General features: G+C 41.1%; 1 protein-coding gene across 2 annotated transcripts in view; it reads left to right on the top strand.

Moving 5' to 3' along the window:
- The first annotated feature begins 340 nt into the window (after positions 1-340).
- The window catches only part of LOC117503790 (chemokine-like protein TAFA-5), a 269,799-nt gene continuing 250,549 nt past the window's right edge, over positions 341-19,590 (top strand). The window contains exon 1 of one of the 2 annotated variants that reach the window (XM_034163039.1): positions 341-570. In XM_034163039.1, the coding sequence (XP_034018930.1) occupies positions 459-570 (112 nt within the window). In that variant the 5' untranslated portion in view covers positions 341-458. The remainder of the gene's footprint in view (positions 571-19,590) is intronic. The other variant, XR_004558664.1, reaches the window with a different exon arrangement.

The raw sequence follows: 19,590 nt of genomic DNA, 5'->3' as shown, positions 1-19,590 counted from the left end.
AACATCCGAATAAAGGAAGGGATTTTTACGGTTTGGCGCCGGCGGGATTGTCGTGGGAAAAAAAAATATATATAAAAATGTTCGACGACGCTGCGGTATGTGATCCAACAATCTGAGCTTTTCCTGACATCGGATGGGAAATTGTGATTAAGCCACTTTGGGACAACTACAAGGACGTCTGTTTCTTTGCGTTTTTGAAATGGAATTCCTGAGGAAAATGTGACCTGTTTTTTTTTATTTTTTTTTTATTTTTTTTTATTTTTGCGCACAAGCGATCCATCTTCTGAGGAGCAAATCGCTTTTTTTCCTGTCAGTTGCTCGATCTTGGCATGTCTTTTTTAGGGGATATGAACACTGTGAGAGGTGGATCTGGATTGTAATTTGCTTTTGTTTTCTCCAAAAAGAGGAAGTGCTCTTTCCCCCCCTCCATCACCACCCCCTCCGGCTCCAGCCACCAAATGGGTTCAGCGTCGAGACTGGCGCGGCGCAGAGATGCCAAACGCTGGCCGAGAATGTCGTCAACTTTCTGGGCTGTGGTGCTTCTGACAACGTTGCTGCTCCTCTACTGCGGTAAGCCCCCCACCCCACCCCATCGCCCTCCTTTCCCACGCACTTCAACAGCGCATATCAGAATTTGGCACCGCTGGTGGTGCGCAACGGGTTTCCGCGTCATGTTGGCACCAAAATTACGCAGCGCAATTGCGAAGGCGCATTGCTTTAATCAGCTGTCTACGTGTTTTCCCCTTCTTATTCTTTCCCAAAAATAATAAAAAAGTAAAAAAAAAAAATAAAAAAAAATCCCACGCACATTTGCGCGCACGCACCCGCGCATACTTCGAGCAAAAGAGATGAAAACCCACAACAATGTGCCAGAGGCCTAATTCATTCGTTTTTATCTCTTTAAACCTTGCCACAAAAAGATGTCACATTGCCCACTACAAAAAGAAACAATCACTTCAAAATAGTTACGCATTTTCTTTGCAAACCCTATAAAAATCAGTATGTCTCACTGCAGATGACAACATTGCCAGAGGACAAGCACATTACGCAAATGCATGCAAGTGTGCACACATGGATGCACAATTGCATGCTCTCTCTCCCCCTTTCTCTCTCTCTCTCTCTCATTTCTTCTCACACCTTCTCTCCCAATATTTGCTCCACTTACGAGCAGAAATCCAGCTGGCGCATCTCTGCTCCAGTCTGCATCCTGTGAAAATGAAGGTTATTAAATGTGTGGGTCCCTTATTAGCCGCTGAGCTAATGATTAATATAATCACAGTGGCTTTGGGGATATTATCCACGCTGGCGTTTTCTTTTTTTTTTTCCTTCTCTCTAATGCATGCGTCATCCTTGTGATCCATTGACACTGACTCTGAAAGGCTTTCGGTGGAGAGTAGACTGGGTTTGCTATGTAATTACACCGCCTCAAGTTTGGTTTATAAGAGCTGAGGTTCTGGATAAAGAGTTCTTTCTTTTCTTTTACGGTGCCATCGGCCATGTCGATTGATCTTCTCCTTGTGTCCGATCAATGGTGCTTGTGTATTTGTTTCTGTCAGCAGTCTCTAACCGACAACCTCCTACCAAACACTGCACCTCCTTCTGGAACACTGGTCTCTTTTAAAACTCGTCAGAATACATTTGTGTGTATATAGGTATTCATGAGAGTTATGTGCCAAATTCTCCTTTTTTTCATTGCGTTGCCATTTTTTTTTATCCATAAGTTCTCCAATCATCCAATCTGGCAGATCTGCAGAGTTTCTCTCATTCAGCTTCATCTTTCGTCCTTTTACTTTGACCCTTCCCATGTGGGTCGGCTTCCTCTTTTGTCCCATTCCTGCTCCCTTTTTTTTTTTTACCCTTTATGTTTCCATTTCTATTTCTTGCACAGTTTTCCTTCTTATTGTCGATCGCTGCAGCTCTCGTTCTTTCGTTCACGGCTGTGTCTCGTAGGTCAATGCCTCAAAGTGTGAAGTTTGAGAATTTGGTAAACTGGGTTGACTGGTGCATATTACACCTGACCTACATAAAAACTGACAAAACCAACCTGATTTGAATAAAAGGCCCACATGGTGTGCTATATTCCCTCCATGTGGGTTCCTGTGGGTGTGATGCCATGTCTCAGTTAAGTGTTGGTGTTGGAGTCTTAATTTTTGTGTCAAATTATTTTCAAGATACAAGTTTCTTAGGGCTCAAATGGAACATTTTTTGCAGAGATGGAAGTGTTACCATGGTAACAGCCAAAAACATCAAAATTTGCCCACTGCTCCGATGTTGGTATACTGATATTATACAGCAGGCAGTTTTAAAATGCTCTGTTTCTTTTCACTTCAGCTGAACATTCATGAAAGGTGCAGGTTCAACTAAAGATGGATTGTAGCTGGTTGGCAGTTAAAGTTGCTTTCAGTGAACATGTTCTGTCGTTTCAGGTGACCCGCCGCCTCACTAATGGTAGAAATTGAGAGCTGTTAATTGAACAAATGGCCTCGATTGCACATGGGGCTGGTTCTAACAGCTGTGTTAATGTAACACAGAATTCAAGTCTAAACAGCCAAACTATTGTGCCATCTTCAAAAAATATCAATGCATATTGAAACTGGTTGACTATTTTTTTTTCAAATTTTGCCAGTTTGTTATGACCACTACCTAAAATGTTATGTTTGTTTGGTAGCAAATCTAATGCAACAAGTTTGATTAAACTTGATGGACGGGGCATGGGGCCAAGGATGTAGGATGGATCCACATCAAAGGAGTGGATCCTGATTGGATCCATATGCTAATCTTTGATTCGATTATTTTATCCTGCTTTCCTGCTCAAAAACAATCATGTATCAATGCCCTTAGTGCAGTGCTTGCAAAGATTGCAAACATGATCGAAGATGTGTCATTTGGATTAGAGCTCAGGATCAAAGATGAGTAAACAATCAACGCTCAGCAATCAAAATCAAAGCTCAGGAGCATGATCACAGATGAGTAGTCAGCATTAAAGGTCAGGCTCTATGTGCATCAATCAAGATCAAAGGAGAGAACCTTGAGCACAAATGGCTGATCGTGATAAAAGGCTAGGATTAAAGTGTATCAATCAAATTGAAAAGACAGGAACATGATCAAAGATGAGTGGTCTTCCTCAAGGCTCAGGATCTGTGAACATTAAGATCAAAGGAGAGAATCACAATCAAAGATAATTGATCATGATAAAAGGCTAGGATCAACATGTATCAATCAAAATTAAAGTCCAGGAACATGATCAAACATGAATGGTCTTCCTCAAAGGTCAGGATCTGTGAACATTAATTAAGATCAAAGCAGAGAATCACAATCAATGATAACTGATTATGGTAAAAGGCTAGGATCAATGTGTATAAATCAAAACGAAAGTCCAGGAACATGATCAAAGATGAGTGGTCTTCCTCAAAGGTCAGGTTCTGTGAACATTAATTAAGATCAAAGGAGAGAACCATAATGAAAGATAAGTGATCATGATTAAGGGTCTGGATCAAAGTGTATCATGATCAAACATGAGTCATCACAACTGAAAGTTAGGATCAAAGATAGGTAAACACAGAAAAAGGTTAGCAATTATGATCAAAGGTCAGCATGATCAAAGATTAGGGTCATGATCAAAGGTTGGGATCAAAATACATTTATCAAGATCAAAGATGAGGAACATTTTTAAAAAGATCATGACCAATGCTCAGGATAAAAGTGGATCAACCAAGATGAAAGGTCAGAAGTATGATCAAACCAAAGGTCACAACCAAAGGTTCAGATCAAATATAATTAAAGGCAGTGAAAGGTCAACAATTACGCTCAAAGGTCCAAAGTCATGATCACAGAAAGTAAGTGATCAAAACCAAAAGCTGGGATCAAAGATGAGTAAACAAACAAAGACCAGGAATCATGATAATTGTTACCAAAGGTTAGGAGCACGAACAGTGATGAGTGATCAAGATGAAAGGTCACGAGCAAAAGTCATCAATCAGGACCAAAGGTCAGCAGGTGGGATCATTTTAGCTTCAAAGGCTCAAGGTCAAAGTTTATCAGAATCAACATTTGAACATCACCAAACATATGTGATGTGGAACAAAGATCAGGATCTGTGTCACATGTCAATCAGAAATAAAGGAATGCAATCAGGATCAACAGCGAGTGTTCAGCATCCCGTGACTGTCCATTCAAAACTGCACTTTAGTCTACACCTGGATCATGACTTGGATCTGGTGCACAAAATCCATTTGAAGAGGAGTGGTCCACAAGAATGGACTGAGCATTAGAACAGAAATGGGACCATGGTGCCACGAGTGGCCTTCGTTATTACACGCTGATGACAAGCTCTGTCACTTGTTTGCACGCGTCCGTAAAAGGACAGATTCCATGTGACAGACTTCACGCTGTTCTTTAGCGACGGTATGGACGAGTTGTACATTTAGCAGGAAATAACATACATTTACCGTAATATTTTGCACATTGTTTATACCAAGGGCACCGCCGCTGTGCCCCGCCGCTGTGATGTGCAGCTAGAAAGGAGAATTGCGGGAGCTGTGTGATTATGGCTATGACTCATATGGTGCCTGTCACCTTGAATCAACATCCAACTTTACACCATCTGATGTCTTCGCCGAAGCCTGACTGAGAGGGGACAGCGTGGAGAAGAGAGCGCAGAGGGCAGGAGGCGATATAATATCCTCACTGATGCCTCGAGGAGAAGACGGAGCGCTCTGGGGAGTGCTAGAACGGGAGTTGCAGAAAGAGGAAGAAGGGTGAGTCGGATGCAGAAAGTGCCTCATGAGGGAAAGTGTTAAAAATAAGTGCAAAAGTGGATTGCTTGCGGAACGGCGGTTGCTGACTGATTTTACTGCTTCGCCCACGTGCACTAACTTGAATCACACATGGTTGCTTTAGTACCCTCTGATTACTTTTACAAAAGAAAAAAAAGAAAGTCTTCCGGGCACTAGCGCCCTGCTCTGGAAGGCCTCAGCCATGCATAGTTTGCTACCAGTGCTGTTATGTATTCATGAGGCTGCGCCTGTATGAGCTCTGAATAAGGCGGGGATAGAACGACGAGAGTGGCTAATCAGTATGCTAATCTTAGCGCGGGATAGCTAAGGAACGTAGCAAAGACCTGCGGTCCCATTCTGAAGAGCAAACACAGACACAGCGATGGAAGGAAAGATAGAGAGAAACAGAAACAGGATTCTTTCCTGAATCCTTGTTAATTTTTAATTCCAGATTTTAATCTGATGCTTTTCTGTTTAACATCCAAATGTATGAACTCAAAGGCAAATACGTGGGATTCATTTTGAAGCCAATATCTTTGCAACAAGAATTAATCTCATTATACAGCCGCAAACCGAAAGGTTGTGAATTTGAGCCCAACAGGGCGAACCCCTAAATTGCTTGTTGGGCACGTTGCACCACCTCATGAACAAATGTGGCATAAAAATACAAAGACAAAACATTAGTGTAAAAAGTAGAGGTGGGCGATACCGGGAATTTTGGTATTCATCCGGTACCAAGTAAATACAGGCCCAGTATCGCTGATATCAATACTGATACCGATACTTTTTCATATTTAAGCTTCATAGATCCAAAGGATCCAAAAGACCTAGAATAGAATTTCACCAAACATTGTACGTGACAACAAAATACTTTATTATCACAATCAACATTTTTCTTTAAAAAAATATCACTCAACACAATTTAAAACAAAATCTCCTGAGGTAGAGGGCTGACAAACCACAATACAAGGGTGCGCTGCTCCGTGTTGTGTGACACAGTGCAGCGCTGCTCTTACAGATAGAGAGTAGACTTTGATAAATCTGCGTGCGCAGCAGTCAGTGCGTGCAGGAGAGAAAAAAAAGCTTGAGTATCTATCTTTTTACACGAGGATGGTTCAATATCAATACCAGCACTAGTATCGATATTATCAATATTAGGATCGATCCACCCACCTCTAGTAAAAAGTGCAAGTGCAAATTAAAGTAAACAGCATTTCAGAGTTTATTGGCACTTCCAGGAATTACCACATGTGGACAAATCTGACTACTGGCAGGTCACATTAAGCATAATGCTAGCCATTATTAGCATTAGCAATGCACATTCACAGGGTAACACATGCGGTCATGCTGAGTTACCTATTTTTCAGATTTTAGTAAATTTCCAGTCATCATATATGCTGTATAATTGGTTTGGTGCTAGCTTGCCATAGCATGAACAGACAGTTTCCATTGTGAGCAACAGGATTTATAATGTGCTTAATATTACATACTTACATGCTAACATAAATACTTACACGCTAATATTAGCCCAGTAGCAATGCGATGCGAGCAGACTAACATTAGTGCAAAAAAAGCTTGCTAACAAGCTATAACTTGTGCTAATACTTGCTAGTATGTCATATAATGTGATGCTACTACTAATGCAACCCAAGCTCACGCCATTTCGTGATGTCATCACAAAAAGTAAATTCATCTATTAGTTTGTGCTCCCATCACGGGTGCACGAAAAAAGTGTGAGATTGGGCTTGCATTAAACCTTGCTAGCATCACATAACACAATGCTAATGGGCTAATGTTAGCATGAGCTGCTTCCATTGTCAGCAAAGGGACTTATAATGTGCATAAAAACATAGAGGTACAACTTTGCTTAGAAAAATCTTACTGCACATCTCCAGATCATTTTTTAAATGTTGGCTAAAAAAAAATTGTGGTTGCAAAAAATGTGATATTTGAGTTTTTCAATGGACAGACTAAGATAGCATACAGATTTGGGCCTTTCAGCATTATATTATAGATTATATAACCAGTACGCCATTATACCATTATAACCAGTTTTAATTCCATACAAACACAGAAATGCATCAAAGCAATCAAATGGGCTGCAGTAATGCAGAACATTTAGACTCAAACTGAACCCAAAGTGAAACACATTTCTGAGTATATGACCGCACAGATTCCACACATAAACACAATCACACACACAATTCACTGCTATCAGGGACAAACGGTTTCCCTGCTGCTAAAGCACTTGCCATCATCTTGGCCCATCTTTCACGGTGCTCTCCTGTGTTTGTCCTGCCTGTTTGTTTAGAACTCGCTGTTCTGCGGTGAAATCGACGCATTTTTGACTGTTACTGGGAACGGCAACCCGGGGGGCGTCCGCGGAGAAATGAGGTTGCAGCGCTCTCCTGATTACTGACGCACCTCACCTCATTGCCAGAAGCGCTCGAACACACGCTGTAATGCTGTGTATGGATGCCGGCGTCGCTACCCACTGCTCGACTGATTCAGCAGCTAGAAAACACGAGTTGACTGACCTCAAAAAGGCAAGGGCTGGTAGGTGAACGCCTGCGCATATTTAAATATCTTCTCCTATTTTCAGTGCTGCCCCGGGGCTTCGAAGGGGAGTCAGAGAGGGGAGCCACTGTCAAGAAGCAGCAGCGAGGGTCGCCAATGGCCGGGGGACATGAATTCATAAAGGAAGCCAACTTGTTGAATCGTCTGGCGAGGAAACTAAAAGCCACATTATGGACCCCTGGAAATAAGACCAAAGACGGCATTTATATTTCAGAGGGTTTTTAGAAGGCAGTTTTGCAAAATTTAAAGACAGTGATGAGCATCATTTCAAGGCGGGCGGACGGAGGGGGCAGGGGCATAGGAGGGGCACATTTGACATTTGCTATTAGTGCGTAATGAGCCTTCTGCACATGAAAAAAAGGCACATCTTGAGATTTTTTCTCTTGTTTGTTTGAAATGCGAGGTGGCAGTGCGACCACAGGCGGCGTGTCATTCAGTCCACCGCGGTCTATGTCTGGCAGTCAGGGGAGAGAGCGATGTATAATTAAAGGGATGCATATTGTTGGTTTTTGGTCTCCGCGCCCTCTGTAAGGCAACGCTCATCCATCATCCTGTACCGTCTCAAATTGTGTGGATGTTTGCACACTTGGCACTATGGAAAGGCAATTACAGCAAACCGGGAATCTTTTTTTTTTTCCCCCAACTGTGACCTATTCAGAGGCTGACAAGAATATGACTGCTAAACAGCTTTCCTACATGTCAAAAAAGAGAGAAAAAAAAGCAAGATCAGCTGTTATACTGCAATCATGGTATAATGTAAGAAATGTTTCTCTGTTTGTTCCCTGACTCCTCCCAAGGCCTTCAGCAGATTCTCACCAAACTTGGTATGTGGATGAAGGGTAACCCTGCAATTACTCGAAAAAGGTTTGTTTTGGCATAGGACAAGGTCATTTGGATCACTGGTCAAAACTGCGGTTTGTCTGTCAATTTGTTTCTCTACTTCTCCAAGGTCTTTGGCCTTATTTCCACCAAACATGGTATGTGCACGAAGGTTGAGCCCAGAATTACCATTAAAGACTTTGTTTTGTAAAAGGTAAAAGTCATTAGGGTCAAAGGCCAAAACTGTGTTTTGTTTTTACCTCCAATGTCCACCAAGCTTGGTCTGTGTATATGTATGTTCTGGAACTGCCCAAGCAAGGGTTAGGCTTCGGTTACCAAATATCTATCTTTGCAGGAATTGCCCAGCAAGGTCATTGACTGAGGTCGATGGTCATGCCTGCCTGTCTTTGTTAGCTTAGTCCTCCCAGATCTTTTTCGTGATATCCATCAAACTCAGTATGTCAATGAAGACTGACCCTAAAATTGGCCTTAAAGAATTAATTGTGGAAAAGGTCAAGGAATTTGATTTTCAACCCAGTTTGGACCAAATATGGCACAAACTTAACTTAGGTCGATGTCAGAATTGTCCTGGCAAAGTCAGCCAGAGGTCAATGAGTTGGGTGAAGGTCAAAGTAATTGGGATCAAATATCAGATTGTCTTCATGCCCCTGTGTGCTATGACCTCATTCACATAAATGTTGAAAGTGATCATTGTACAAAATCAGTTTTCTCTATATTTTTTTAGATCAATGTAGACATCCTGAAACTCCCACAATTCTGTGACTGTGCACATTGAAACCCTCCTGCTAAAACAGAGTGCAGTATTTTAGGCTACAATCTTTTGTTGCGAGAGTAGGGAACTGTGTGAGATGAGCCTGGAGACATGAAGGTATGCTCTGGAGAGAAGGGGAATGAAAGTCAGTGGAGCAAAATCTTGTCCATGTATCTGGATAAGAGGGAGGTCAGCAAAATGGTGTGGAGTAGGTAGTGAAAGTAGATGAGTTTAAATACTTGGGGTCAGCTGTTAAAAGTAATGGAGAGTGTGGTAGAGAGGTGAAGAAGAGAGTGGAGTCGGTAGAGAACAGCGCCAGGAATGATTTCTCATAGAAGGGTATTTGCAAGACTGGAAAAAGAGACCACCTATGAGGCATGGCTTGGAGGCACTGGTGGTGGTAGATAGGAAATGGCAGAGTTGAAGATGGTTGAATTTTCCTTGTGAGAGAAGATGATGGACAAGATTCGGAATGAGAATATCAGACGGAGTACAAAGGCAGGACAGTTTGGCGACAGAGAGGCGAGATTGAGATGGGTTGGGCACGTGCAGAGGAGGGTTGTGGGTTATATTCAGAGAAAGATGCTGAGGATGCAACTGACAGGCGGAAGGAGAAGAGGAAAGTTAAAGAGGAGATTTATGGATGTGTTGAGGAAGGGCCGGTGATGGCGTTTGGAGGGGGGATGATGTCACGGAAGCATGATTTAACCATGATGTAGATCAGAGTTAGCAAAGGCAGCTTGAAGAATTGTGACTCAGGTATAGTCAGGGTGTTCGCTGCAGCATGGCAACCATGAGGCATGGATGACAGCAGCTTGATCATGCTCTGGCAGATGGCCAGAGAGGTGCAGGGAGAAGGTTCCCCGTGCACCAGCTCAGACAAAAAGAAATCATGTGACGGCATAACCATTTTAACATCAATTTATAATCCTATTTATCCAATGTGCCCAAACTTTCAAAGATGATTACCGTATTGTCTGGAGTATAAGTTGCATCTGTTAAAAAATGCCTTTTGAAGAGGAAAAATCTATAATGCATAAATGTGTCAAGTCAGCATCGCGGCTATGTTGATGTGCACAGCCCGTCCCTCCACATACGCTGACGCCTCTCACTTGTTTGGTGGGAGATGCAGTAAAAGTCATATTCAAGTCAATTTCTCCTCATCATTTCTTCCATATCATCTTATTTTCATTTTTACATGAGGCCATCATATATGGCCATCGGGTATTGCAAAGGCTTTGCGTCTGTCCGTCTGTCTGTTTGTCTGTCCATCTGTCTGTGTTCTTAAATCCAGTCTTATTACTGCCATGATCTTCAAATTCACAGGGAACATTCTTGGGACACAGACCTTGGACAAGTTAAAAGGTGGCTAACCTTGACCTATCTTAAGAGGTTAAAAAGTCACATTTTGCTCCTATTATTATTAATGTTTTGTTGTTGTTGGTAGGCTATCACAGACGTTAGCATGGTGATGTCACTTCCTGGCTAGCTGCTAACTTCACTTCATTTCTGGCTAAATCTAACACCTTTATCATATATTATGTAAATACTAGCAAGAAATAAGTCTAATAACTTCCAAAACTAAAAACTCTATTTTTGTAACCTTATAACACCTCTGGAGTGATTTAAAGACATTGTGTGTATGTTAGCATAGTGAGGTCACTTCCTGGTGTAGCTAGCTGCTAACCACTTTGTTTCTGGCATATTATGTAAAAACTAGTGAGAAATAAACACTTCTAAAACTGGAAACACTGCTTTTGTAACCTGATAACACCGCTCAAGTGATTTACAAGACATCCCACAGACGTCAGTGTGTACGCTAACTTCTGCTAATTCAAAGCTAACTTCTACTCTTTTCAAAAGCTCACATATGCGCACACGCGTCTGCAGACGCCTTTGAAATGTAAATAAAATATTGTTTATGATTGACTGATTGATTGATTGAGCTTATCCTGCAACATAAACATAAAAAGTCAGAGGTGAATGTGTCAATGATACATGGATAATACAATAAAGCATAAACACTTTCCATTGTGGTCTTTGTGACATTATTACGTCACAATAATAGAGGGGCTTGATTGAACATGTACAAATTGTACATAAGACAATAGGATCTTAATAATTTGCTTACAGCCAAGGGTATTTTAGCATTGCATTATTATTATTATTACTTGACGCTATGTTTGTAACACCTGCACAATCATATCTTGATAATGTGCTGTGGCATTTACTAAATGTGAAAACGTGCTCTAAAATGTTTACACTTCACAGTTAAGCAAAGGTAGCCTACATGGATAATTGCACATTCAACACTACTTGTCCAGTTGGGAATTAGTTTGGTGTCAGTTAGACTGTAATTAATATTAAATTTGTGTGTATAATATTTACATATCGGATGCCTGCAGGTTACAACAGCTCACAGTCTCATTAATAATGTACAGTCGTGCATAATTGCACTGTGCAAAGAAACAAACAAGCAAACAACTTAAAACATTAGCATTTTTGTTTACAGTACTGTGCTAAAGTTTTAGGCATCCTAGGATTTTGATAATTTCATGTCTGATATTTATTCATCAGTCTGAAAATTGCTGGTGTTTCCTCAGTAATAAAATTAATGTAAAATTACTTAGCAGGTAACCACTGATAAATACTGAACTGTTTAATCGTCTTTTATCTCATGAAAAATGTAGAACCTTATTTAATTTCTCTCATTTTGCACTCTCAGGCTGCAAACCTAGTGTTCCAAAGGTGAAAAAGAAGTCAGCAGGCTACATGGCATTCTGTCATTCCACTCTTTTATCATGGAATAGTTTGCTTGCTGAGATTTCCAAAGGTGAAAAAGAAGTCAGCAGGCTACATGGCATTCTGTCATTCAGTCTTTTATCATGCAATAGTTTACTTGCTGAGTTAAGACCCACTTTTTGTTGAATCTTTTAAATTAAGACATATAACTTTCTTTATGCTGACTACAACATGTTATACAATTAAAGAATTGACTGTTTGTCTCTATGGTTTGTAATCAAATCTTTTGATTTTTAAATGATTTTGTATTGTATTTTCTGTCACTGTTTTTCTTGCATCAAATTTGTGCATCACTTTGTGTTGTTTGTTTTTGAAAGTTCTTTACCATTATCATCACCATTATTATTAATGCTTTTTTGGGGGGCGGGGGGAGGGTAAGTACACATTTATATATGCTTTACAAATGCTTTTCACAAATTTATATTTTTAATACGAGTACTTTTCATTATTTTCAAATATTTTAGTCGCATTAAAGCTGCCAAAAATGTTTACACAGTACTACAGAAGTGTTTTTTCATTATTATTATTTTTAGAACATTATTAAATGGCCATATTTGAAATTTCCAAATGCAAATAAAATAAAATAAAATCTAGATATTTATGTCTGTTTAATTACAGAAAGTAGTAACTTTTCCAATTTCTTTTTATTTTTTATTTTTAAAAATTTAATTAAAGAAAGTAACAAGGTCAATTAGATTAGATTAATAAGAAAAAAAAAACAGGAGGCAAACAAATGGGATAATTAGCAAATAATGAATTAGCCAACATCAGACAGAGAATTTTACATTCCAAAGAAATGGAAGAAAAGGTGACTAATGGCAAGGTCTGTTTTTTTTTTGTAGCGGTCCTGTAAAATGTGATATGGCCTAATTGGGTCAGAATCTGGACGCAGTCTAGCGGTGTGCCTCTGCCTTGGGAGGTTCTGTGGATGTGCATTTGTGCTTGTTTTGCCCAGGGCCAGTAAGCCCATTCTGAGAAGGATACTGAAGCTACTCCCTCCTTTATTACTGCAAAAAGCAATTGCTTGGAAGAAAACGCCAGAATGGTACTTTGAATTCCTGGAGGGGCCCATCACGGAGACGCGGCCCACGGAGCTGAGACAGCTAGCATCTGGAGCAAAGACGCGGTGGAAAAGTGGAGAGGGAAGGGGGGAGGCGAGAGAACAGGACAGCGGAAGAGACAGACAGAGAGCACGAGGGAGACGGCGGAGCGGCGGGTGTGAGACAGACAGAGCAAGGGGCTGACGGTCCACCAATTGACAGCCTGCTGGGGAATAAAGTCGACTAACACAATGAAGCACTCGGCAGACAGAGTTGCCGCGGAGTAGCCGAGAGCCTCTCAGAAGTAGAAACAAATATTACATTAAAAGCGACAGAAGCCATTTGTCACAGCGGAAAGCCTGAGAGGTAGTTAAGCCGTGGAATATCGAGACCCGCGGCCTCGCTGTTGCCACCTGGAGGAAATTGTGCTGAAGTCATCTTCGTTCAGTCAATTGTCTGGTGTCCTTCAATGGCTCTCGCACTTAACAAGGTAACGTCGGCACAAACTTTCAACTGCACAACTCCAGAGAACTTGTTACAGAGCCTTGAGGGTCTCCCCCGCCTTTCTTCCAGCTCAAAGCGCCGACATTCACGCTGACAGCCACAATCCAATGTTAATGATTCAGAGAGATAAATCCTGTGGACATTTACGGCCTAAATAGCAGCTGCACTCTGGTTGCACCCTTGTGTCATGGCGAGTTGATAATCTGGAGCCGGGAGAGGCAGACGGTCGGTCGTTCAGTCACCCGGTCAGTCGGTCAGAGGAGTTGCTGGCAGGCTGCCACAAAGTGCATTACCTGCCATTTCAAACAGACTTCATTAAATGGTGTAATAAAGAAAGGATCTGTTTCCTCTTTTGTATGTTTGCAGACATGACTCCAACAAACATGGTTTAACTCTACACAACAAAGAAGAATACTGTAAAGATATGACTGAGCCCATTTGTTGTTTGATCAGAAGAACAACTTTAACAAGTGCATAACCTGCACTCACGGTGCCCTGGACAAACATTGACAATCTTAAAATTGATGAATGAAGCTTTTCCACAGAAGGCTTTTACAAAATAAAGCTCACTGATTTTGACCTTTGACCCCAAAATCAACAAGCTTCTTGGGGTCACCATGTTTAACACACCTACCAAGTTTGGTGACAATCAGGCAGTTATGAAAGAAGTTATTGCGCTCACAAGATTTTTTTACAAAATACGCTCCAGTGACGATTGTCTTTGATCCTAAGTCAATAGGCTGCTTGAGGTCAATATACCTAACATACATACCAGGTTTGTTGACAGTCAGTCAGTTAAAAAAGTATTGCACTCACAAATGTTCTACAAAGTACACTCCAGTGACCTTTGAACCCCCAAATCAGTCGGCTTTTTGGATTCACTATGTGGTGACAGTCGGGCAACAGTAGAATACATCTGATCACAGTCACTTGTCAAATGTTGCCTGAATCAGGATCAAAGTGCTGAGGTCCGGATCAAAGCATCAGTGATCGGGATCAAAGGCCATGCATCTGGATCAAAGATCAGTGTTAAGGTTCAAAGGCCAGAGATCACAATCAAAGTTCAGCGATTGAGATCAAAGATCAAGGTTCAGGCTTGATCAACATAAAAGCTCTGCAATCATGATCAAAGATCAGGGAGGATGATCAAAGATTACTGATCAGGAAAAAGATCAGGATCAGGCTCGAAGGTGAGCAATCAGAAAGAAACACAAGTCTTTAGGATCCTGTAATTGTCTGTCCATACTGTAGATGTACTTTGGTCCAGGTCCAGTAAATAGTCTTAGCCAAGCATTTCTTATCTTTTCTAGCATGTTAAAAAAAAGATTTTGTTTTGCATACATGCATGCATAAACAAAGTTTTCTTGCATGCAAAAACATTATGCATGCTCAAAAGTCATATTTTTTTCCTCATATGGGAGTTACGAGTGAATTATCTGACAGGAGGACAGGCTGCAGGGACAGCAACAGGCATGTGAGAGTGCGACGGACAGCAATGGAGGCAGAGCTGGAGGGAAAAGAAGAGGGACAGAAGGCTGGAAGTGCTGCGAGCCATGCAACTATCTATCCTGAAAATGCTGCAGCAGATTATTAAATCCAGCTGATCCTTCTCTGTGAAGAAACATGCATTTATGGATGCACGGCAAGCGGAAAACTTTTATTTATAGGTTTCTAAAAAAATGCTTTAATGCTAGTTTGTCACTGCCTTGCAGCAGAACATGTGAGTTATTATACTCGCCTACTCCAGGTTTAGGAGCCTATTATGACTTATGAGCAGGAGACTCTATATGCGATTCTATATGCAATGTGCATGTGTCATAATTTAAAAAAAATCATGCAAATCCATTCTATAATGCGTAAAAGTGCAGATTTTGCTCTTTGTTGTTATGTAAAAACCTGCAATTACATTCTAACTATTCATATACAAGGCAAAGCGAGGCAATCTTTTGATTTCAAGCCTTTTGCTTTTCTAGTCGCTGTTCTATGTAGGATGTTATCTTGTTAAAAACGGTATAAGTGGTTAAATGCGGGAGTCTGTTTCCATTTGCAATCAAATGACATATTTTCATTCTGATGTGATATTAGGAGTATGTGACTGAAAAAAAAGCCACCTCAGGCATGAATCCACAATGTCATCCATCATCATTTTGTGAAAGGTCGAAGAAAAAAAGATGTCATTTGCATTACTTCAACACAATGGCAGAAAATGCAAATGTGACCACGTGAAGATATTTGAGGGATTTCAGGGGCATCCATTGTTTAAAGGATTCATATGGCACCAAATCTGTTTTTTTGCCTTAATGTTTTGTTTTTTGATCAAATCTGCAAAGTCTCACATTTATATAACCCCTAGATGCAGTGTGGCACGTTGTGCAATAGGTGTAAGATACACCAGATTCAAGTGTACACTACTGTTAAAGGCAAAGACAGATGTCAAAATGATTGGTTTGTTTCATTTTTCATCCAGAATACACCCATGATTATCATATTTTCTGGACTATATGTTGCACTGGCATATTTGTCGCATCTGTCTAAAAATGTGTCATGAAGTGCGTGACACAGAGACAGAGAGAGAGAGAGAGAGAGAGAGTGTTATGCGTCGGACGCAGCTCGGAGAACCGACCAGCGTTTGAAGGACCCAGTATGAAATAAGCAGAGCACGGTACAAAGGCTAACTGAATTTAATACATAACAGTGATCATAATATAACAAAAAGGTGCGGTCTGGCGTGGTGCGCTCCCAGCAGCGCTAACGGTCCGGAGCCAGAAGCTGTTTCGGACCCAAGGACCCCGCCGACACCCCCCAGGTGGCCGCAACAACCGAGTCTGTGAAAGAAGGAACCATTATGTGAGTCCACACTCTACACACAGAACACTTAAAGGTGTACAAACAGCAAACACTTCCTAGCTTGATTACTGATCAGCTTCCAACCTGCAGGCATGGAACATCTCGTTCACAAATCACCACTGCAGTGGAAGCTGATACATGACTAACATACAGCTCAATACAATAAGGTGTGAGGGACACCACATTTACTGACTGTATAACTGTTAGTCACAAAATCCAACGTACCTCAGGAAGTGTGCTGACGAGCGTGAGACCTCACCCTCTCCTCTTTCACAGACCGTGCATCAAACCTGGACATTCTCAGCGTCCGCTGCTGATGAGATGGCTCCCGAGACGACGATCTCACCCGTCTGGTCACAAGGTCGAGTCTCTGGCAAATGCACACTGTGCACTTCAGTCTTAAATGCCAACATACTCCAATCCCTCCAGATGCACCTCAGCTGTGAGTCCTGACGAGTCGCAGGTGATCAGGGTGAAGTCCTAACAGCCTCAGCAACACAGCCACTCAGTCCCAAATGCATGCCACCTGGGAGGAAACACAAAAGGCAAACAAACTGGCAGCCAGGCCCCCCCAGCCATACAACAGAGAGAGAGAGAGAGAGAGAGAGAGAGAGAGAGAGAGAGAGAGAGAGAGAGAGAGAGAAAGAGAGAGAGAGAGAGAGAGAGAGAGAGAGAAAGAGAGAGAGAGAGAGAGAGAGGAGAAGAAGAAGACAATTTATTTTAATTCCAATTTAATCAAATCATTTATAATAAATACTGCATTAGTGAGCAGAAGGTAACGGGCTAATTAATGTTATAGTGTGAGGAACAAGGAACTAGGGAGGAAACTGCTCCGTGTTGCTACAGAACAAGCAAAAACATCAAATAGAAGCTCAGATTTTGCACGTTTACCTCACTAATTGTACATACACTAACAGATTATACATTTTTAAAACACAATAGTTTATCTCACCTTAGCCCAGCAGTCCTCCTTGTTGCAGTTCTGGCTGTCCCACACATTGTAAAACAGGTTATTTCCTGTCTTTATTCAAGAGCATATGAAGGGTGTGGTCTTTCAGTTTGAGAGCATGGCTTATTATTTAAGTTGTTTTCCAAGATCCAGCACATCTTCAGTTAGATTTTGGAATTGTTCTTGTTTTACAGCAGTTGACATCCAGGTTAATGGTGCATTTCTGCCACCTTCTGCTCTGGGGTGTGAATCATACAGCACTTCATTAAAATTAGTGGATCAGCTTGCAAGCATGTAGTTCATGCCATCTTGTTGTACAGAAGATAATGTATTTGTTCATATACAAGTTGATTCAAAATATAAGTTATAGGATCTGCCAAACAAATAAAAAAGCAACTTATAGTCCAGATGTGTCCAGCTATGGTCATGAACACGTAGTACAACCGCTTTATCCTGCACCTTGCTGGCAACTCAGGATGGGGACTTCAATTACCCGACATTTCCCAACTGAATCATTCAAGTGCATTGTGATGCATCTTAGAATCAGGAAATTTCCATACCTCCAGAAGCTGTACTGCTATCAACAAAATTTATACCTTCTCGGGGTTTTTTTTACACTTTTGTGACGTATGTATCCAAAGTCTGTGACTCTGTGAGATATGCACTCGGAGATGCTCTACGCTTTCCGCAATGTGTCCAAGCAATCTGGCGGAGAAAGAAGAGATATTTGTCCTCAGACCTGAGAGAGGATGTGGCCAGTAGCTCCTTACCATTTGAAGAGACAGGCACAGAAACAGATTGTTACATTGAGAAATGATTTATTTAAATAACTTTAATTACTTTTTTTGTTGTTTTTTTGGGAGGGGGGTATGACTACAGTATCTACATGATAGTTATTTCTGTTCGCAACACATTTGTGTTCCATATTAACTTACTGTAAAGGTGCGTAACACGACCCCTTTAAAACCCTTTGCAGATAGAAACAGCTCATAAATCACCAGCTTGCATATTAATCAAGCAATACTTTAAAAATCTACTGATTATGACACTGCTGAGCAAACAATGACACATTTCTCACGTTGTCTCAGGTAATATTATGACAAATTGTCACATCTGTAGTTTAACATACAGAAAAATGTGCATCATTGCACTGATTTCAGTACAGAATAATGTGAAGGTGGCTTCATTTTGATAAAAAAACGATCCATTATCGCGGGAAGATGCATGTGTCACCAGTTCTCCAATTAAATCTGAAGCTCTCGGTAGAGACTGTTGGTTGATGAATCAATCCTACAGACTTACATAAATGTAATTACTTCATTTGTCATTGTCTGGAGAGAACACGTGGAGCTCCTCGTACCCAAAAAGCTTCCTCCGGAAAAACAAATGCAGAGAAACCCTCGCCATTTTGAACGCCATTACATCCCGTGCAAATTCTTCACATCTGCATTTTAATTATTTTGTAAGAGAACTTGTCATTTCATACAGGAGATATGAATTTTATAAGAAAGCAACGACTATCCCCGTTTACACTTTACCCCATTGTTGTCCAGCACTCATTTACGTGCATATATTATTTTCTGTTTTTTTAACCGCTGAGCAATGTAAATTATTGACAGGTGAAGGCAGAAAGGGGTGACATCTGTTGTTATGGGTGCTGTTGTGGAACGGCGGTGATCAGAGGATGGGTGTTCTTTTTTCTGTGTTCTAATCTCATCATTCACTGAGGTGACAGATGTTGGCAAGCTAATTAACAAATCCTTGGGTGATGTCAAAGTAAGTCTTTGCATTCAGAGTCAGCGGAAGACGAGGGAAAACTTTTGTCGAACATACACACGTGGTCACGTGTTCGTATGACCAAAGTGTTGGGTTTTCTGACATCATATTGTATTTGTTTGTTTCCATACTACTCCCAGCTCCTTTGGCCGACTGGCAGATTTCAAGCAACCTAAATGAGGGCGATGGTGAGGTCAACAAAGGTGATGGCAAAGGTCAAGATCATTGGGGTCAGTAGATTCCAGAATTTCCTTGGCAAAGTTTCCGGGTCTTCTGCGTTTGAGGTTGAGAAACGATCATGATGCTGTTGGACAGCAGTGTTTGACGATGCCAATATTTTGCTGGTAAACGAAGATTTAAGTCTTTAGGGTCTTGGTACTTCCTGTTTTACTATATGGTTTTGAGGCTTAGATTTTAACCAGTGACCTAACGGGGCTACTCCACAGGGCGCCATTCTATGATCACTCACAATCCAAAAAGTGCAAAAGCAGGATGAAACAGCTTAATTTGGCTTGCCTCCTAACAGCCAGACTTATAAAGTACAACCTGGTAACCCAACTGCAAATGAAAGAAAGGAGCTGCGCCCTCAGCCAGACATGATCGAGGTACTCAACTTTGAACAAAAACCGCAACAAATGCTGCTTTTCAAATTTTTACCCCAATGGAGCTCGATCAAACAAGTTTCAAGCTGTAGTCACTACAAGTACCCTGTTAAAAGAAGTTCAAACA

Source organism: Thalassophryne amazonica, chromosome 22, assembly GCF_902500255.1.
Source record: "Thalassophryne amazonica chromosome 22, fThaAma1.1, whole genome shotgun sequence".
Classification (NCBI taxonomy): Eukaryota; Metazoa; Chordata; class Actinopteri; order Batrachoidiformes; family Batrachoididae; genus Thalassophryne; species Thalassophryne amazonica.
The sequence above is the reverse complement of the archived record's forward strand: the minus strand, read 5'-3'. Positions and strand labels throughout refer to the sequence as shown.